This window comes from Colletotrichum costaricense (genome assembly GCF_030867565.1).
Source record: "Colletotrichum costaricense strain IMI 309622 chromosome Unknown Scaffold_6.1, whole genome shotgun sequence".
Classification (NCBI taxonomy): Eukaryota; Fungi; Ascomycota; class Sordariomycetes; order Glomerellales; family Glomerellaceae; genus Colletotrichum; species Colletotrichum costaricense.
Window position 1 is genome coordinate 2,081,796 of NW_026848235.1, and position 17,269 is coordinate 2,099,064.

A 17,269-nucleotide genomic window follows, 5' to 3' on the forward strand; every position below is an offset into this window, starting at 1 on the left:
TATTAAATTCGGTTATTTTTAATAAATAAAAAGTATATTTTTAAAGGAATTAATATACGGGTATTATAAATTAATATATAAGCGTCGCTCTTATATAAGTATTATTATTTTATTTTTTAATTAGTTTAAAAAAATAGTACTTTTTTATAAAAATAATAAAAATAATTATATTAATATAGCTATTCTTATTATCTTTTTTAACTTAAGCTCTAATTTAAGATTTTTAAAAATAAAAAATACTATTATAACCTACGTACTTAGTTAAAATTATTATATTACTTATTTAAGATTTATAAATCTTAAATTAATTATTAATATAAACTTTTATAAATCTTAAATAAATAAGGCTTTTTTTTTATTATATACTTAAAATATATAAAAAGTAAATTATAATAACGTTTACTTAATTATTTCTTTTAATATAATTATAATAATTTATTATTATTATAAACTATTTTTTATTAACTCTATTTTTTTTTTAAATATTAAGCTATATTAGCTATTTATTTATATAATTCCTTATTATTCTCCCCTTATTAAAAATGCTAAACTAGCTCCTTATTTATTATTAAAATAAGCTTAATATTTAGTTTTAACTTAGTTAACTTATTCTTTTTATAAACTTAGCTAGTATCGACTTATTTTTATTTTTAAATAAGTAACCTCGCTTTTTATTACTAATACTTTAATTATTATAAGTAATATAAGCTTAACTAGCTAATTAGTTTTTTTTAAATAAAACTAATTATAATAAAATAAGTTATATTATATTCTTTAGCTTATTATAGAGGGATATAATAATCTTAGGGTTAAGGATTTAATAATATAAATCTAAAAAAAAACGTTTTTTAAAAATATTATTAAGGGTATACTTCTTATTTATTAAAAATAGCTAAATTTAATATTTTAAAATAGATTTTATAATAATATAAAATACTTAGCTTAATTAAAATAATATAATTTAGATTATAAAATCCGAGGGGGTTTAAAAATAGCTTTTTATTAAATAATATTATTTTTTTTATAAACCGGCCTTATATCTTAATTAAAATAAAATATTTTAAAAAAAGTATTATTTAAAGTTTATTTAAATATTTAAAGCGAGTATTTATATATTTTTAATTTATAAATACCTTATCTTTTATATAAACTTAGTAAAAATATACTTCTTAATTACTAATTATATTTTATATAATATTAATAAACTAATATAAATAACTAAGACTATTTAAAAATAAGTTTTAATATTATAATTATTTAATTTAATATTAAAAATAATACGAATATTAAAGTTTTAATATTTTTAAATAAATAACGGGCTTATTATATTTTTAAAAATAAGTATATTATATAAAAATATTAAAAACTTAAGTATTAGTTATTAAACTTTTTATAAAACTTAGTCTAAGTTTTTTTAAAAATATATTTAATCTTAGTAAAAATAATAAGTTTTTATATTATAAGGACTTTATAATATATATAAAGGAGGGGCTTATTAATAAGTATATTAATATAAACCTTATTTTTATTACTTAATATAGCTATTACTTATATTAATAACTAATATCCTTCGTTATTAAACTTATTATTATTATTATTATAACTATAGTTTTTAACCTATTTTTATTTAATTTTAAGTCCCCTTAATAGAGTAATCCGCCGGGGCCGTACTATATATTACGTATTAAAAAAAACTAAGTATATTACGCTCTATACTTAATTATTAATTAAAACTCTTAACTTTTTTCTATAATTCTCTAAGTTTTAACTATTTAAAGAGCGAGCTATACCTATTTTAACGTATATAAAACTTCTTAATATTAGCCCGCATAAGTAGCTAAATTTTATATTATATACTCCTTTTTATTAAAAGTTAGGGGGCTTTTTATATATTCTCTTATATTTATAATATAGCTTATATAATAGTTTTTTTTCCGGCTTTATAAGTATAAAAGATCGACCTTAACGGGATTACGCTTTTAAAAAAAATTATATAATATAATATACTTTTTAATTATATAATATACGTAATATATCCTAAGTACGCGCTTAACGTAATATAATAATTTCGATATAAAAACTGCTATTTAATTTATAATAAGTAAGCTACCTTTTATATAGTAACGCTAATTAAAAAAGTTAATAGTAAAAGTTAGCTATAATAGTTAGTTATAATAATTAGCTATAATAGTTAGCTGTAATAATTAGAAGTAGTCCTTAACTATAAAAGTTCTAAACTTTAATAGTAATATAGAGGTTTTTAAAAAAAGGGCTAAATAAGTTAATATTTATTATTTTTTATACTAAAGCTCGTAAAGATTTTTTTTATCCTCATCGCTTTTAATATTACTTAAAGCTACTCTCTATTTAAACTAAATAAATTTACTAAATAAACTTACTGAATAAATCTACTAAATAAACTTATTAATATATAAATTATTACTCTAAAAATACTCGTTAATAAGTTTACCCCTCTCGGGCTAAGCACCCTCTTTAGCTAGCTTAACGTTATAACTATCGTAATTAATATAAGTATACTTAAGAAATAGTAAAGTACTTTTTAATAGTATAGAATTTAATTAGGTAATATTATAAGCGCTATAAATAGCCGGGCCGGTACGGATATTAAAATCTAGTATATTAACGTTAGCTTAGTTATAATAATTATAATAAACGGGCTAGAGGTATATAAAGTTAGGGTAATAAGCCGGCGCTTTAAATAGCTCTTATAGGACCCCCTAGGTAATAATAATATTTATATAAAAAAATAAATTATATTAAACCTAACTACTTACGTAGGCTAGTATTAAGAGGTCCTATATATATTAAAATAAGTAAAGCTCGCTCTATAAGTAGTTACGTAGTAAAAAGTTAAGAATTATTTTAGTTAATAATTAAGTATATAGCGTATTATACTTAGTTTTCCTTAATACGTAATATATAGTACGGCCCCGGTAGATTACTCTGTTAGGAAGATAATATAGCTTATATTAAAAGGATCTCTAGCTCTATAAAATATAATTTTTAAGTTAGCGTTAATATACTAAATTTTAATATTTATATTAGCCTAGTTATTTACGGCGTTCGTATTATTACCTAATTAAATTCCGTATTATTAAAAAGTACTTTACTAATCCTTGGGTATATTTACGTTAATTATAATAGCTATAGTATTAAGCTAGCTAAAAAGGGCGCTTAACTTAAAAAGGATAAACTTATTAACGAGTATCTTTAGCTTATTAATTATTAACTATATACTAAGAGTAAACTATTTAAATAGTAGTTTATATATTAATAAGTTTATTTAGTAAATTTATTTAGTAGATTTATTTAGTTTAAATAGAAAGTAGCTTTAAGTAATATTAAAAGCGATAAGAATAAAAAGAATCTTTATAAGCTCTAAAAAGTAGTAAATATTAGCCTATTTAACCCTTTTTCTAAAAACCTCTACGTTACTATTAAAGTTTAGAACTTTTATAATTAAGGGCCGCTTTTAACTATTATAACTAACTATTATAACTAATTATTATAGCTAATCTCTATTATTAACCTTTTAATTAGTACTATTATATAATAAAAAGGGTAGTTTACCTATCCTAAATTATATAATAATTTTCGTATTAAAATTACTATATTATATTAAGCGCGTACTTAGGGTATATTACGTATATTATATAATTAAAAAGTATACTATATTATATAATTTCCTTTAAAAGCGTAATCCTATTAAAGTTAATTTTTTATGCCTATAAAGCTAGAAAAAAACTACTATATTTAATTTTAAGTATAATATTAAAATTAATATAATAAATATAAAGTTATTATTAAATATTTAAGAACTACTTATTTAGTATAGTTTTTATTTACTTATTATAATTTATAATAATAATAATAAAGTAACGGACTAAGTATTAGTTTATAAGTTAATAAATACTTATTAAAAAAAACTAGAAACCCTCTAGTTTTTTATTATTAATAAAGCTAAACGCAGCGTTATAAATAGATTTAAAATAAGTCTATTTAATAACTTAAAAAGGAGAGAGCTTAAAGCGATTAGTATTATAAATATTATTAAAACTAATTACTTTAAAGAATCGCTTTTATATTTAGAAATAATAAAAAAAGGTTTAAATAAGATTAATAAAGTAACTTAGCTCGTTATTTACTTATTTTATTATATATAAGATATTTTACTTATTAAATAGCTTAATTAATGCTATAATTAGTAAGTATTTAGTTAATTTCTCTTAGTTTATATAAGCCTTAGCGTTATAAATATCTTATTATCTAAATAAGGATTTTAAGAACTATTTTTAAATAATAATACGTATATTATAAACCCGAATCTTAACTTATTAACTTATAATTTTAATAATATCCTTAACTACTTTAATAAGCTTATAATATAAAAAGTATATAAAAGTTTTAAAATTAGGGTTATAATTATACTATTTATACTAGGGGTTTAAATAATAATATAATAACTACTTATTTTTTTTTTAAAACTTTAGTAATAATTTATTATTTATAACCGTATTTACGAGACTTATATTATTAAATATTAGCGTTTTTATAAGCTTAGGCTTATTAAACTAATTATATTAAAAAGTATATTAAATAATTCGGCCTTAAGCTTTATATTTATTCCGTTTTATAATACTAAATTTATTAGCTTTTATAAAGTTATTAACTTAATTAAAAAGGGTATTATAAGTTTATTTTAAATTATTAAAAATTAATAAGTTTAGGATTTTAATTATAAAAAGAGAGGAGAATTGGTTACTTATAGTATAATAAGAAGCTATAGTTTAAAAAACGCTTTATTTTAAATAGAGGATAGCTATAAAAGTAAATAAAGTAATAAATTAACTTAGTGACCTTATATTTATTATTATTAACGGATATATTCTTATTATTAAAGTAATATTATTATTAACTATTAATTAGTTTTAATAACTTATTTAATAAGTTAAAAAGTATTACTAAACTATTTTATTATAAAATAAAAAAGTTATTAAAAATATTTATTAAAAAGAGAGGGGTTATAGTTTAATAAAAGTTATAAAAGAGTAGTCCGCTAAGTTTTTATTATTTTTTTAAGGAAATAATAAATAAAATATAATATAAGCTCTATATTAAAATAATCGTTTATAAAAAGTTACGTATTTTATAATATACTAACTAAAAGCTTAGTAATAAGGTCGTACTATTTTTTAAAATTATTAATTTTATAAAATTAGCTAATATTAAGGTAGCTACTTCTTAAAAAAAGAAATAATAATAATTAACTAAATAATAATAAAAGGCCGTAATTAATTAATAATTATTTTTATAAAGAGGGAAGTTTTTTAATAAGGGTATTATTTTAAAATTAACTTTAAAAAACGTTTCTAACTTTAATTATAAAAGCTATTATAAATAAATATTATAAATTAGATTTCGAAGCTTAATAATATAACCTAAGTATAAAAAAAGTAAAAGAATAAAGGCTTAGAATATTTTATAAAGATTTAGTAAAAGCTAATTATAATTACTTAAAGCTACTTTTTATTTAAATTAAATAAATATATTAAATATATTTATTAATATATAAACTACTATTTACTAAGAACTCTTTAATATATAATTAATAACTAATAAATTAAGACCTTTTAACAATACTTTTTAATAAGTTCTCCCCTCTAAGGATTAATAAATTCTTAAGTCTTTTTAATATTTTAAATAATATAATTAATATAAATATATTTAAAACGTAATATAATACTTTTTTATAATATAAAATCTAGCGAAATAATAATATAAACGCTATAAATAACTAGGCTAATATAAACGCCAAAATTTAATATATTAATATTAACTTAAAAATATACTTTATGGAGCTAGAAATCCTTTTAATATAAGCTATATTATAAATATAAAAAAATATATAAGGGGTCCTTTAACTTTTAGTAAAAAAGAGTATATAATATAAAATCTAACTATTTATATAAGCTAATACTAAGAGGTTTTATATATATTAAAATAAATATAACTCGCTTTTTAAATAAGTAATAAAAAGTCGGGAGTTATTTTAATTAGTAATTAAGTATAAAGCATAATATATTTAGCCTTTTTTAATATATAATATATAATACGGCTTAAGTAAATTACTTTATTAAAAGAATAATTTCTTTTATAATTAATACTTAAAAAAACCTATAAAATATTTTTATTTATAATTTAATAAAATATTATAAATATTAATTTATACTTTATATTAATATTATAAAAGAAATATTTTAAATTATTTAAATAAGTAATAAGAATAAAATTAAAAAAGAAATAAATATAAAAATATTTTAAGAGCTTTTTTTTTACTAGCTTATTTCCTATTTCTATTTTTGTTAATTAAGCGCTATTTTTATTTTTATTACTTTATTTAAGCGATCTTGTTTTATAATAAACTTATGCTCTTTACGGGCTTAGTTTATTAAAAACTCGCGCTCTTTACGTTCTTATTTAAGTTTAAACTCCTATTTTTTTTGTTTTTTATTCTTTTAGATTTTATTAATCTTTGATTATTGTTTTTTAAACGTAAGATAATTTATGTTTATTTATGTTTATAATTAGGTAGCTTATTTTTGTAAACTGTTATAAGGTACTAGGGAACTCGGGGGGTTTTAATTTTTATTTAATAAAAAAGGTACTTTAGAAAATAAAATACTTACTCCGCGTTAAGACTAAGTATTATTAAAATTATTATAATTATTAAAACTAAAGCTACTAAAGTTCTTACTTTAAGAACTATTTTGTTAATTAGTAACTAAATCCTTACGAGTTTTTTATTAGGTACGAGATAATTCTTTAGTATTAGTTTATAGACTCTTAGCCCGATTTTTTACCTTTTTTTTTAGTTTAATAGTTAATAAGTATTTATTAAAGCGTATTTTAAATATACTCTGACGTTATATTAAATACTAAAGACGGCTTATAATATTAATATTTTAATATAAAGTTATAATATGCTTATAACGCGTTACGAAATCCTACGATATTAGATTTTAATCTTAGTTACGAGTATTATTAAAGTTAGTTAATGTTTATAATAGCTAATTATTAATACGTACTTATTAATTATAATAAGTAGAGGGAGATACTGGCTAGTTTAAATATATAAAACTAAGTGAAGGATCTTAACTATGTTTGTATTATTAGGTATTAGAAGCTAGTTTTTTAATAAAACCTTAGTTATCTTATTATAGAACCCGGTTATAATATACGGTTCTCGTTTGTGCTTTACTTAGTTAGTATATTGTGGAAAGTTTTTTATAAAGTAATAAGTTATTATTAATCGGGCGAGGTACTAACGAGAAATATTTTAGAAATATTTTAAAAATATTTTAGAAACGCTTTCCTTTTTCGAAATGTTTTTAAAATGTTTTTGTTATAAGTTATATATAGTAAGATATAATATTTATGATAAATTATATTATATAGCTCGTTATAATTAGGCGCTGTTTAATATTTTAAGAGAGATATTAATATATTATAAGTAGAGTTTATATTACGAGAATAATTTTTACCTAGGAGTTTTTTAATACTTTTTTTAAAATATACGTAATATAGGCGTATATAGTTTTAGACTTGCGTAAGCTATATTTATTAAGGGTTAAACTTTTTAATAAGGTATTTACCTAAGCCCTTAATTATTATATTTGCTTAATTTAAAGTAACTTTAAGAAGGCCGGTTTTATAGACGTATTTTTATTAGACCTAAACTTAATATTTTTACTTTAGGATATTAAATATAGCTCGAAATATATAGTAGTATATATTTATAGTTTCAGTATTTATATAGACTTGTATAAGAGGTAGAGCTTTATAAGTAATATATTAGTGATTTTAGAATAAAGGTTAAGAAATATTTCGGAAATATTTTTAGAGTTATAATATACCTTTTTTATTATTTTAGTTATACTAGCCTTAAATAATTTCTCGCTAACCTGTACCCTTTATATATTTATAGTTTATATTAACTATAAACGACTTTATATTATCGAACTTTTATTATTCCGCTTGCTCTTAAAAAAAGTAAATAACTATATAGTTAGTATTAGATTAGTACGTATACTAGATATATTATATACTTATTATAATATTAGAATAGCTATTTTTTTATATTTATAAGGAAACTTACGTATGTTCGCTTATTTATTTCTTTTTATTATTATAATATAAGAGCTAAGGTCTGACTTCCTTTAGGAAATAGAAGAATTTGTTATTTATAGATAATATATTATAAAAAGTCTATCTTTATAAGGCTTTAATAAATATTTATAATTATTCGCCCCTTATTTTTAGCTAGGAATTCTTAGAGTTAAGGAGATTAAAGAAAGGCGTTTAGACTCGTACTTAGTTTATTAATTTTTTAGAGAATTTAAAAGATACTTTAAATAATAGCTTTTAGAGTTTTATTTAGTGGTAGTGGAGGATAATTATGTTTATTATGAGACGTTAAGATAATAAATAGTATTATTTTAATATCTTTTGGAATGAAGTATTGATATTTAATAGAATACTTTACTATTTTGAGTTTGGGTAGTAGTCTAAAATAAGTTTTATTTAGTTAGTAATAACTTAGCCTTATTTTTTAATAAAATATTTAATAAGCTTATTATAAGTAGGACGTTTTTGACGATTCGATGTGAATATATAGTATTCTTAACCCCTTTTTTTTATAAATTGCGTATCCGTTTTATTTATAGTTATTTTAATATATTATATATGATGTTTTTAATTTGATGAAATTAGATAAAAGTAGTAATTTATAAGTCTTTGTAAAAGATGCGAATTTTAGTATAATAAGATCTATTATTAAAGATTAATAAGCTCTTATTAAGTCTTTTGTAAGTTATTTATATTATCTTATTAAGTAATTTTATATATATACTATATTATGTTTTCCTTAGTTTAAGGAAGTATGTCGTATTTTGTTTTTAATATATAACGCTTTTTTTAAATTTAGCGTGTGCGGTATAAATAGTATTTTATTTAAGAAGAAAACGATTAGAAATGTTTTCGAAACGTTTTTAAAACGTTTTTGAAATGTTTTTTAGATAACCGGACTTACTTAATAATCTTTTTTATAATATTAAATGTTTTGACTCTATTTCGTAATATATTATACTTCTTAACGAGGTTTTTTAAAATAATTATGTAATAAAAGTCGTTATAGGGTGTGTATGGATAGGCTTTGCTACTTTAGTAGGTATAATAGTATCGCGTTATAGGTATATCTCTTAGAATAATACTGGTTATTGGAAAATTAATAATACCTCGTTGGGTATTGTATTAAATTTATTATTTTTTAATAATTCTTAATGTTAAGAGATAGAAAGTTAAATATATTATGTCCTATAGCCGCTCGATTTTTTTTATAAATAAGGCTTTAGTTAAGATAATAAGCGTAATTTTATTATTAGTAGTTAGAAGAAACTTAGGTATGCCGGCCGTATATTAAAGCTATTATATTATAATAATACCTCGGTTATTTTGAGTTTTAGTATAGATATTTAAGCTATTAGAAATAATAATATAATTATCGGAATTATTATTTATAACCTAAGTATTATATTAATATTTAGTATAGAGGTTTAATTTATATAATACTTACTTATTTAATTAACTTTTTATAAATAGGAGCTCGATATTTATAAAAATTAAGATATAAAGTAAATGCGCTATTATAATTTAAATTTTTTTAAATATTTTATAATAGATTTAATTCGCTTTACTAAGATAAGGGTATTAAGATAATATTATTATTATATACGATAGATAAGTCTTATAAAAATAATTTTATAGAGTTAGTTATAATAGGCGAATTTTAATATAATTAAGAGGAGATATAATTAAGAAATATTTTTAAAATAATTTAGTAAAGCATAAAATAGTATATTTTTTTATTATATAAAACTCGTAATATTTAAACTAGTAGTAAAGCGATTGTATAGTAAAATATTTTTAGCCCCTAATTAGCTAAAAATTTACCTAGGGATCTACTAATAACTAAGTACCTACTATTATGCACGGGACTCTTACCTTAACTAGGGGGGGTTATTATTAGTTTATCGAATCACTCCTCTCCCATCCTCTCTTCCACTAACCCCCCTCCCCCCAATTTCCAATCTCCTTGCACGCCTTGCCGTTGCTCCATTCTTCGTCCCTCGTCTTCTTTCACACATTATCAAACTTGCCAAACTCGTTGTTCCCGACCTCTTCGACCGGCCACGTCCCTCACAAAAAAAACATTCGAGCGATATTCGATATCTGCCTCTTTTTTCTCTTTCCAAAAAGGCCAACCCATTCACTTGTTACCAGCGAACCTTAATTTCTTCCGCGACGTACCTTGCTATTCCCTGCAACCGCTCGCTCGCTTTCTTCTCGCCCACTTTTTTCCCATCTGATTCGAGCACTACCACCGCCAACCATTACGACCTTGCCTTGGGACCGACTCCAACTGACACTGGCCGCCGTAAACCATTGCCCCCCCAGGCCCAGCCACTTTGCCTCGCCCACCTAGTCATTCCATTGGCGCCGCTTCTTGCGCGACTGAGCCCAAACCATCTTCCATTCTCCGCGTTCGACCGACAACCTCACCGGGACGTCGCCTTTCCTCCTCTTCCATTCCATCCATCGCCCACCCGCGTCGATCTTTTACTTTCCGACAATTTTCCTTCACCTCGGACCGCGTAACGAGCTTTGCGAATCGGCCTTTTACGGCCGACAACAGCTCACTTAAGGGGTTGAGGATTCTGGGAAGGCTTGCCGGTCCCCAAGAAGAAAGGAGGTGAGTGACGACACTCCATGTTCACCTCTGCTTGAGCCCTCGACGCACCCTATCCGCCATCAATCTCGTGCTCGCGCGACACACCGCCTCACCGAGGGAAGAGGCATGCTCGCTCGTCTGTTGGTCCCGACCCACGTTCACGCGCACCGCTTGCTCCGTCTCGGATGGCCACCAGTCGACAAACACGACCTCGGTCATGTCTTAGACCTTGGAATGAGAGGCAGAGGCGGTAGTGTCATGATTGATCTAAATGAGCCTACTGGTGCTCGCCAGCCCCTCCTGGGCATCGTCGCTTGATTCATGCAGAACCGTTGGTCTTGCTTTGAACGTCTTGGCTAACCACCTCCCTGCTCTAGCTCGACAGCATCATGTCCGAGAGACCACAACCATCCAACCCAGACAAAATCACACCGCAGATTCAGCAAAACGGCCAGTCGAGTCAAGAAATGTCCAAAGAAAAGGTGCTTCTGGCGCCAGAGGAGGGTGGAAATTCAAAGAAGGGTAGGGGCTTCCTGCATGTACCGTCTCGGTCTTCCTCGCAGCGCAATCAATCCTCCCCGACGTCGACAGGGCTGAGCGGAGCAACAGTCAGCGATTCGAGAAACAGCATCGGCGGCCGTTCGAAGGAGTCCAAGGGTAGTTTTTTGGGACGCCATCGAAATGGCAGTGTCGGCAGCCACCGATCCGGCATCGAAACCGAACCTACCAACACCCCCGGCAACACGCAACCAAATTCTCCCGTGAACCCCCCTCAGAAGAAGAAGAAAGGAGGGCTTTTCGCCCTTCTTGGGTGCTGCGGTGTCCCCGACAACGCGAACGCTATTGAAAACGGCGACGACGCTGTCCACAAGCTCGACAAGCTGCCCGCGAGACCAACGACCGCCAAGTCTCGACAGCCCACCCCGCAGGACCAACAACCCGCTTCGAACAAGCCGCAAATCCAGGAGAAGCAGCCGCAGCCCGAGCAGCCAATGACGGCAACCGAAAACAAAGGCAAGCGTGTGTCTGGAGCAACCACTGCCGACGATTCTACTGTTGGCGGAGAAGCTGGCGAATCCAAGCAAAACGTCGTCAGCAACGCCGGAGCTAGTAGTGCTGCACCCGCGATCACGGTAGAGTCGACCACTGGAGAGAAGACCAAGGAAGCGCCAGTACTGGAAGCAGACAAGAAGGATGCCGAGGGAGACGAGGCGATGCCCGATGCGACTCCCGAGCCCGAAGAGAAGCACCAAATACCGCCCCCGGTAGAAGATGCGCCAACTAGCCAGCAGCTGCCGCCCCCTCCCCCGAACCCGCCGGTATCAGCTCCTATCGATGAGGCCATTCCAGAGCAAAAGTTCTTGCTGCCACCCATTGCACCCGAGTTCAAGGGCAAGAAATGTCTCGTGCTTGATCTGGACGAGACCTTGGTTCACAGTTCATTCAAGGTAAGCATTGAAGCTGATTTTTGGCCCTATTCCACAAAAAATGCTCACAAATCTGCAGATTCTCCACCAAGCCGATTTCACTATTCCCGTCGAAATCGAGGGCAATTATCATAATGTTTATGTGATCAAGAGACCAGGTGTGGATCAGTTTATGAAGCGCGTTGGCGAGCTTTATGAAGTGGTGGTCTTTACTGCGTCAGTCTCAAAGGTAAGACCGTCCTCCTCACCCAATCACTTGATTCTGTATGCTGACCCATCCAAAGTACGGCGACCCGCTGCTAGACCAGCTCGATATCCATAAGGTCGTTCACCACAGACTTTTCCGCGAGAGCTGCTACAATCACCAAGGAAACTATGTCAAGGATCTTTCCCAGGTGGGAAGAGACTTGAAGGACACCATCATCATCGACAACTCTCCCACGTCGTACATTTTCCATCCCCAGCACGCCGTTCCCATTAGCAGTTGGTTTTCAGACGCGCACGATAATGAGCTGCTGGACTTGATTCCCGTTCTAGAAGACCTCGCAAAGTCGGATGTCCAGGACGTCAGCCTGGTTCTCGACGTTACACTTTGAAGCTAAAGATACCAATTTCTTTTCTTCGTTCATCACCTCCGAAGAAATTTGCAGGACCGCGTGTCCCATCATAGCGGCAGGCGTTTGGGTTGAGATGGTTCGTTTCCAGCAGGTGTAGATGTATCACTGTCTAATCTTACCTTATAATGAGCATGGTGGAGGTACCAGACCACTGAGCCAGCTCACGGCGGCTTTCACGCAGCAAAGCTCGATGGCCGCATTTCAAAGGACCGCGAGGATGACAATTTCCATCAAAGAACCTCGGGATCGGAAAGGGAAAAAAAAGTCAGGGCACTTTGGAGCTTGGAATGGCCGAACCGGGGCAGCTGGGGCATTTCTGTCACCTGGTGCTTCTTCGTCGGCATTGTTCGAATAATGCGGCTGAGGAACCCAACGAAAGATACCTGTCTGTCAAAGACCAGTCATCATGAAGAACAAAAAGGCGGCTAGGAATACCATGGGTCCTCGTGTTGGAATCTGAAGGGGATGATGCCCTTTACGTGGCAGGATTTTGTTTTCCCTTTGTTCATTTTCTATGTCTGAATCGTACCCTCCACCACCACCACTAACACTACCCCCATACTACCACCATTCTCCGGGAGTCTGCAAGCAGACATTTCATCTTCCTGCGTTTATAGCCGGCAATTGTCGATAAGGAGAGCGCTGTTGCAGGAAAGCGTTGCGTTGTGTTGTGTTTCCCATGCGCTGCATAAGCTGGCGCCGTCAGATGGAAGCTTTCAGCTGCAGAACGCGGCTGCTTCCTAGATATACAGTACCCTCAAATTCAATTGAAAGCATTCACAAGATTCTCAGTGCACGGCTGTATTTTTCTAAGGGGCGGAGTGAAGGGGGGAAAAGCATGTGCTACGACGAATTACAGTATCTGCATCTCGCAATGACAGGATGACCATGTATGCCACAGGTAAACTCAGGTGGTGAACTTGACTGGTCTTGCCAGGATTAGGGGCCCAGTGGAGTTTCTGGGAGCCGCTAGCCCGCTACGCTGAGCAGCCACCCATTAAGGTATGTTCGCCGCCCCAGGGGGTCTGGAACGTCGGGTCGGAAAATCCCCTGGGCGGCGCCCAGCTGGTCCCCTTTCCAAAACTGTGGCCTCAACTCTGCCACTTTTGAGCGCAGGTGCACCCCCGACCCTCTAGAGAGCTTGAATTCCCATCATCACGCCCTCCCGACCGACCATCCACATCCCACACCATCCTTTCCGAACTTTGATTCTTCTTCCCGCGTCGACTTTTTCGAACGAATTCTCCTGGTTTCCGAGTATCCTGTAGCGATCTTGGATCTTGTCCCTCGTCACACTCCTTCACAATGGTTAGTTATTCTTCTTCCGACGGTAATGGCCAGGCTGGTCCCTCGGAGCTCCCCCTTGCCAAACTGCATGTCGTGGCTTCACTTTACCACGTCGCACGCGACTCTTTGGGGCATTGAGCACCAGCTGCCAACACTGGAGTCTGCGCCTGATTGCAATCGGACAATGCGCGCACGCGCCGAGGCCGCAAGACCTACCAATGTGGCCGAATAGGAGCAAATCGCTAATATTGAAATTGTGGCATCGCAGTCTTCCCCTCGACCTTCCTCGCCCGTTAACGGAGCCGGCGCTGCCGCTTCTGGCGCCAGCGTCGCGCGTCCCTCCTCGCCCACTCCCCCCGGCGGTCCCAGAACCGCCATCCGTCGCCGCGCGGCTGCCGACCAGAAGGAGAAGATTGCGAATGCGCGGCCGAACAGCACGAGAGCTGCCGGTGCTGGCGGTAGCAGCAGCACCATGCTGAGTACGTTCCCATCCCAATGACGTGTCCTTCGATCTCTCAGAAATAGTGTGGTGGATGTTGGCGAAGTGGTTGGAACCGAGGAGAATTGGAGGCGAAGGAGCTCAATTGATCCTTAAGAAAATGAAGGCTAACCATTGGATCACACAGGACTCTACACCGATGAGTCTCCCGGTCTCAAGGTCGACCCCGTCGTTGTTCTCGTTCTTTCCCTTGTTTTCATTTTCAGCGTTGTCGCCCTTCACAGTAAGTTTGACCCATGGATTCATCACTACCCAAATAGAGCAGCTAGCTGACCCAATGGCGCAACAGTCATTGCCAAGCTCACCCGCAAGTTCTCCTCTTAAGCGACTTGAGAGGACACCTAGAGGAGATGCAAAAGCTAGCCTTGGATGGAGCTTATACAGCTTTGCGAGGAACCGCAAATGCCAGGGTGATGCTGCCATAACCCAGACCAAAGGGATGCCAATGCGACGACAAAGAAAGAGATGCGTGCTTGTCAAGGCACAGACTGCTTTTGGGATATGCGAGGAGTGGAATCTGGCATCCAAAAAAACAACACAAAAGCAACCTTTTGACGATAATGGACGGTGGAGTGCCTGCTTGTGCTCGAGAGGGGGAGTACTTTGGTTGAAGAGGCAGAGAGCATGACTGATGCGCGCCGCTGTATTATACCTCTTTTTGCATTTTATTACGCCTCTAGTCTAGATAGTCCAACATGACTTCTGGAACCCAACATTGTGCTATTTCTGACTAAGGGCAGTGGCTATCCCTCCACGTAGCTGTAGTCTTCAAATCTTAGCCAGGCGGAGATATCAAAGTTCCAGTAAGTTAGACTACCAGCTGGTCCAGACTACCCTTGCGGCGACCCTGAGCTCAGTGGAAGGAAGGTGACTGCTCAGGCGAGAAGCTCGATCCACCGTCCCACAATGGCGACCTGAGAGGTGGAGGCAAATGATTTGTGGTATGGAGTTCTCGACTTGCTTTCGAAGATATTCAGGAGTCTTCCTAAAACACCAATTATTCGGAGAAACTTTACACAGAAAATGAAGTCTTCCTGTGTCCCGAGTTAGCAAGAAATGAACTTGGTTCAATAGCTGTTCAACTAGTGTCGCACGGGAACACGTGAGAGGAAGCCAGTATCCGAACTCATTTTGGGAGGTGACCAGAGAGGTTCCGCGTGCGCGTGCCTACGATAAGTTGCAATTGGAGGAAATGCCCGTCCCCACTAACCCGTATCTCCTTCCCCATATTCTCTTCGTAGGTAAGCCAATTACCAATTAACACTCTCCCGCAAATGACTCGGTTATCCACTCGCGCACAAAATCACTGTGAGAAGATACTTATTTGCAAACCTGCCGAAAGATTCCAACGATTCACCGAGAGCAGCTTAGCTGTCTTCCTCCCCTTGGTGTAGTTGGTTCATCACGTTCGACTGTAATGGTTACATTGTCATCGAAAGGTCTCTAGTTCGATTCTGGAAGGGGAGAACCAAATCTTTTGCAGCTCGTCGTAGTTATTTTCGGTGTTCTTGATTTACTGCTTATTCTCTTTTGTTCCTGCTTTTGTACTCAGTGTCTATCGATCACTTTTGTTGCTCATTCTTATCCCTACTTTTGTCGTATTCACCCAGGAATATGTGAAGCTGTTGGTGGACTAGATTCTGGTGACGATGGATGAGATGTAGGTTCTGTAAGTATAGCCTGTGGAGTTGAAGAGTTTGTTGTTGCCTGATTGACTTTTGTGCTGCATTGCCGCACTCTACACCACTCGACTATCAACCGGGGACCTGTTGCAACCCGGAAAATAATCGCCGGTCAAACCTACTTGTGTAGGATGCCCGTGATGAACCATCACCTCGGACTGCTCCCGCCTACTATCAAAAAGCTCTTTCCAACTGCAAAGAGCCATGACTCTTAACAGCCGCCTCATGGGTATGAAATAGGCGGTCACCTTTCAATAACATCGAATCTCAGATGTCTCATATGATTGTTGCCTCGACGGAAACAACCTCAGAGCTGCCCTGGGACCGGAGAATAGGATCATGACCGCACAGCCAACGCTCCACGCTTCCACGCGTCCCTCAGACCGGGACCCAGACCCTGGTCCATCTTTATTTGGTCCCCTGAAAGTATCCTACCAAGACTATAACTGACCAGCGAACCGGAAGACATCTTATAGTCGCTGCCTAACGTTTAACCTAGGCCTGCGGCTCAGACGTCGAAGCATTCCTCAAAACCTCTACTGGATTATTCCATAGACATTATCTCGTGCCTGAGACGCGTGTTGATTGAGCGGGCCCTCCCTTGTCTTCCAAACCCATCATCTCTTGGTCTTGAGTCTTGTGGCTGTGCGGGGTTCCAGAACCAGGTCCAGCTGGCCCTCTTCGAAATCGTCCCATCAAAACATCCCGTCATTGGCCTACCCGATGCCATCTTTCTTGGAGGATCTTCAACGCCTCCTCTCCCCCACGTCCTCAAGCCATTGGACGAATGATGTTGCGGAAAGGGAGGTGGACGTCATAGCTCTGTCCCCCCCGTCCATGGAATTTCAAGCCGGGAGCGCCCCGTGCCAGTCGCCCCAGTCCAGCTCGCTTGACTGAGGCGTTGAACCTGTTGATGCAACTTTTCGGATGGTTGCGTAGGGCGGTGCTCA

At 33.0% G+C, this 17,269-nt stretch overlaps 3 protein-coding genes across 3 annotated transcripts; 2 read left to right on the forward strand and 1 right to left on the reverse strand.

Annotated features, from left to right (window-relative positions):
* Nucleotides 1-11,041: 11,041 nt before the first annotated feature.
* Nucleotides 11,042-12,830, forward strand: CCOS01_06905 (NLI interacting factor-like phosphatase; the record flags this gene model as incomplete). The annotated part of the gene is made up of 4 exons (XM_060455073.1): nt 11,042-11,116; nt 11,185-12,255; nt 12,314-12,463; nt 12,519-12,830. The coding sequence occupies 4 exons, from the start codon at nt 11,042-11,044 to the stop codon at nt 12,828-12,830; spliced, it is 1,608 nt and encodes a 535-aa protein (XP_060314773.1).
* A 1,326-nt stretch (nt 12,831-14,156) lies between these two features.
* CCOS01_06906 (protein transporter SEC61 subunit beta) lies at nt 14,157-14,961 on the forward strand (the record flags this gene model as incomplete). The annotated part of the gene is made up of 4 exons (XM_060455074.1): nt 14,157-14,159; nt 14,407-14,617; nt 14,765-14,860; nt 14,927-14,961. 4 exons carry the CDS (start codon nt 14,157-14,159, stop codon nt 14,959-14,961), a joined length of 345 nt encoding a protein of 114 aa, XP_060314774.1.
* Nucleotides 14,962-16,375: 1,414 nt separating this feature from the next.
* CCOS01_06907 (uncharacterized protein) lies at nt 16,376-16,546 on the reverse strand (the record flags this gene model as incomplete). Its single annotated transcript, XM_060455075.1, has 1 exon — nt 16,376-16,546. One exon carries the CDS (start codon nt 16,544-16,546, stop codon nt 16,376-16,378), a length of 171 nt encoding a protein of 56 aa, XP_060314775.1.
* Nucleotides 16,547-17,269: the final 723 nt, after the last annotated feature.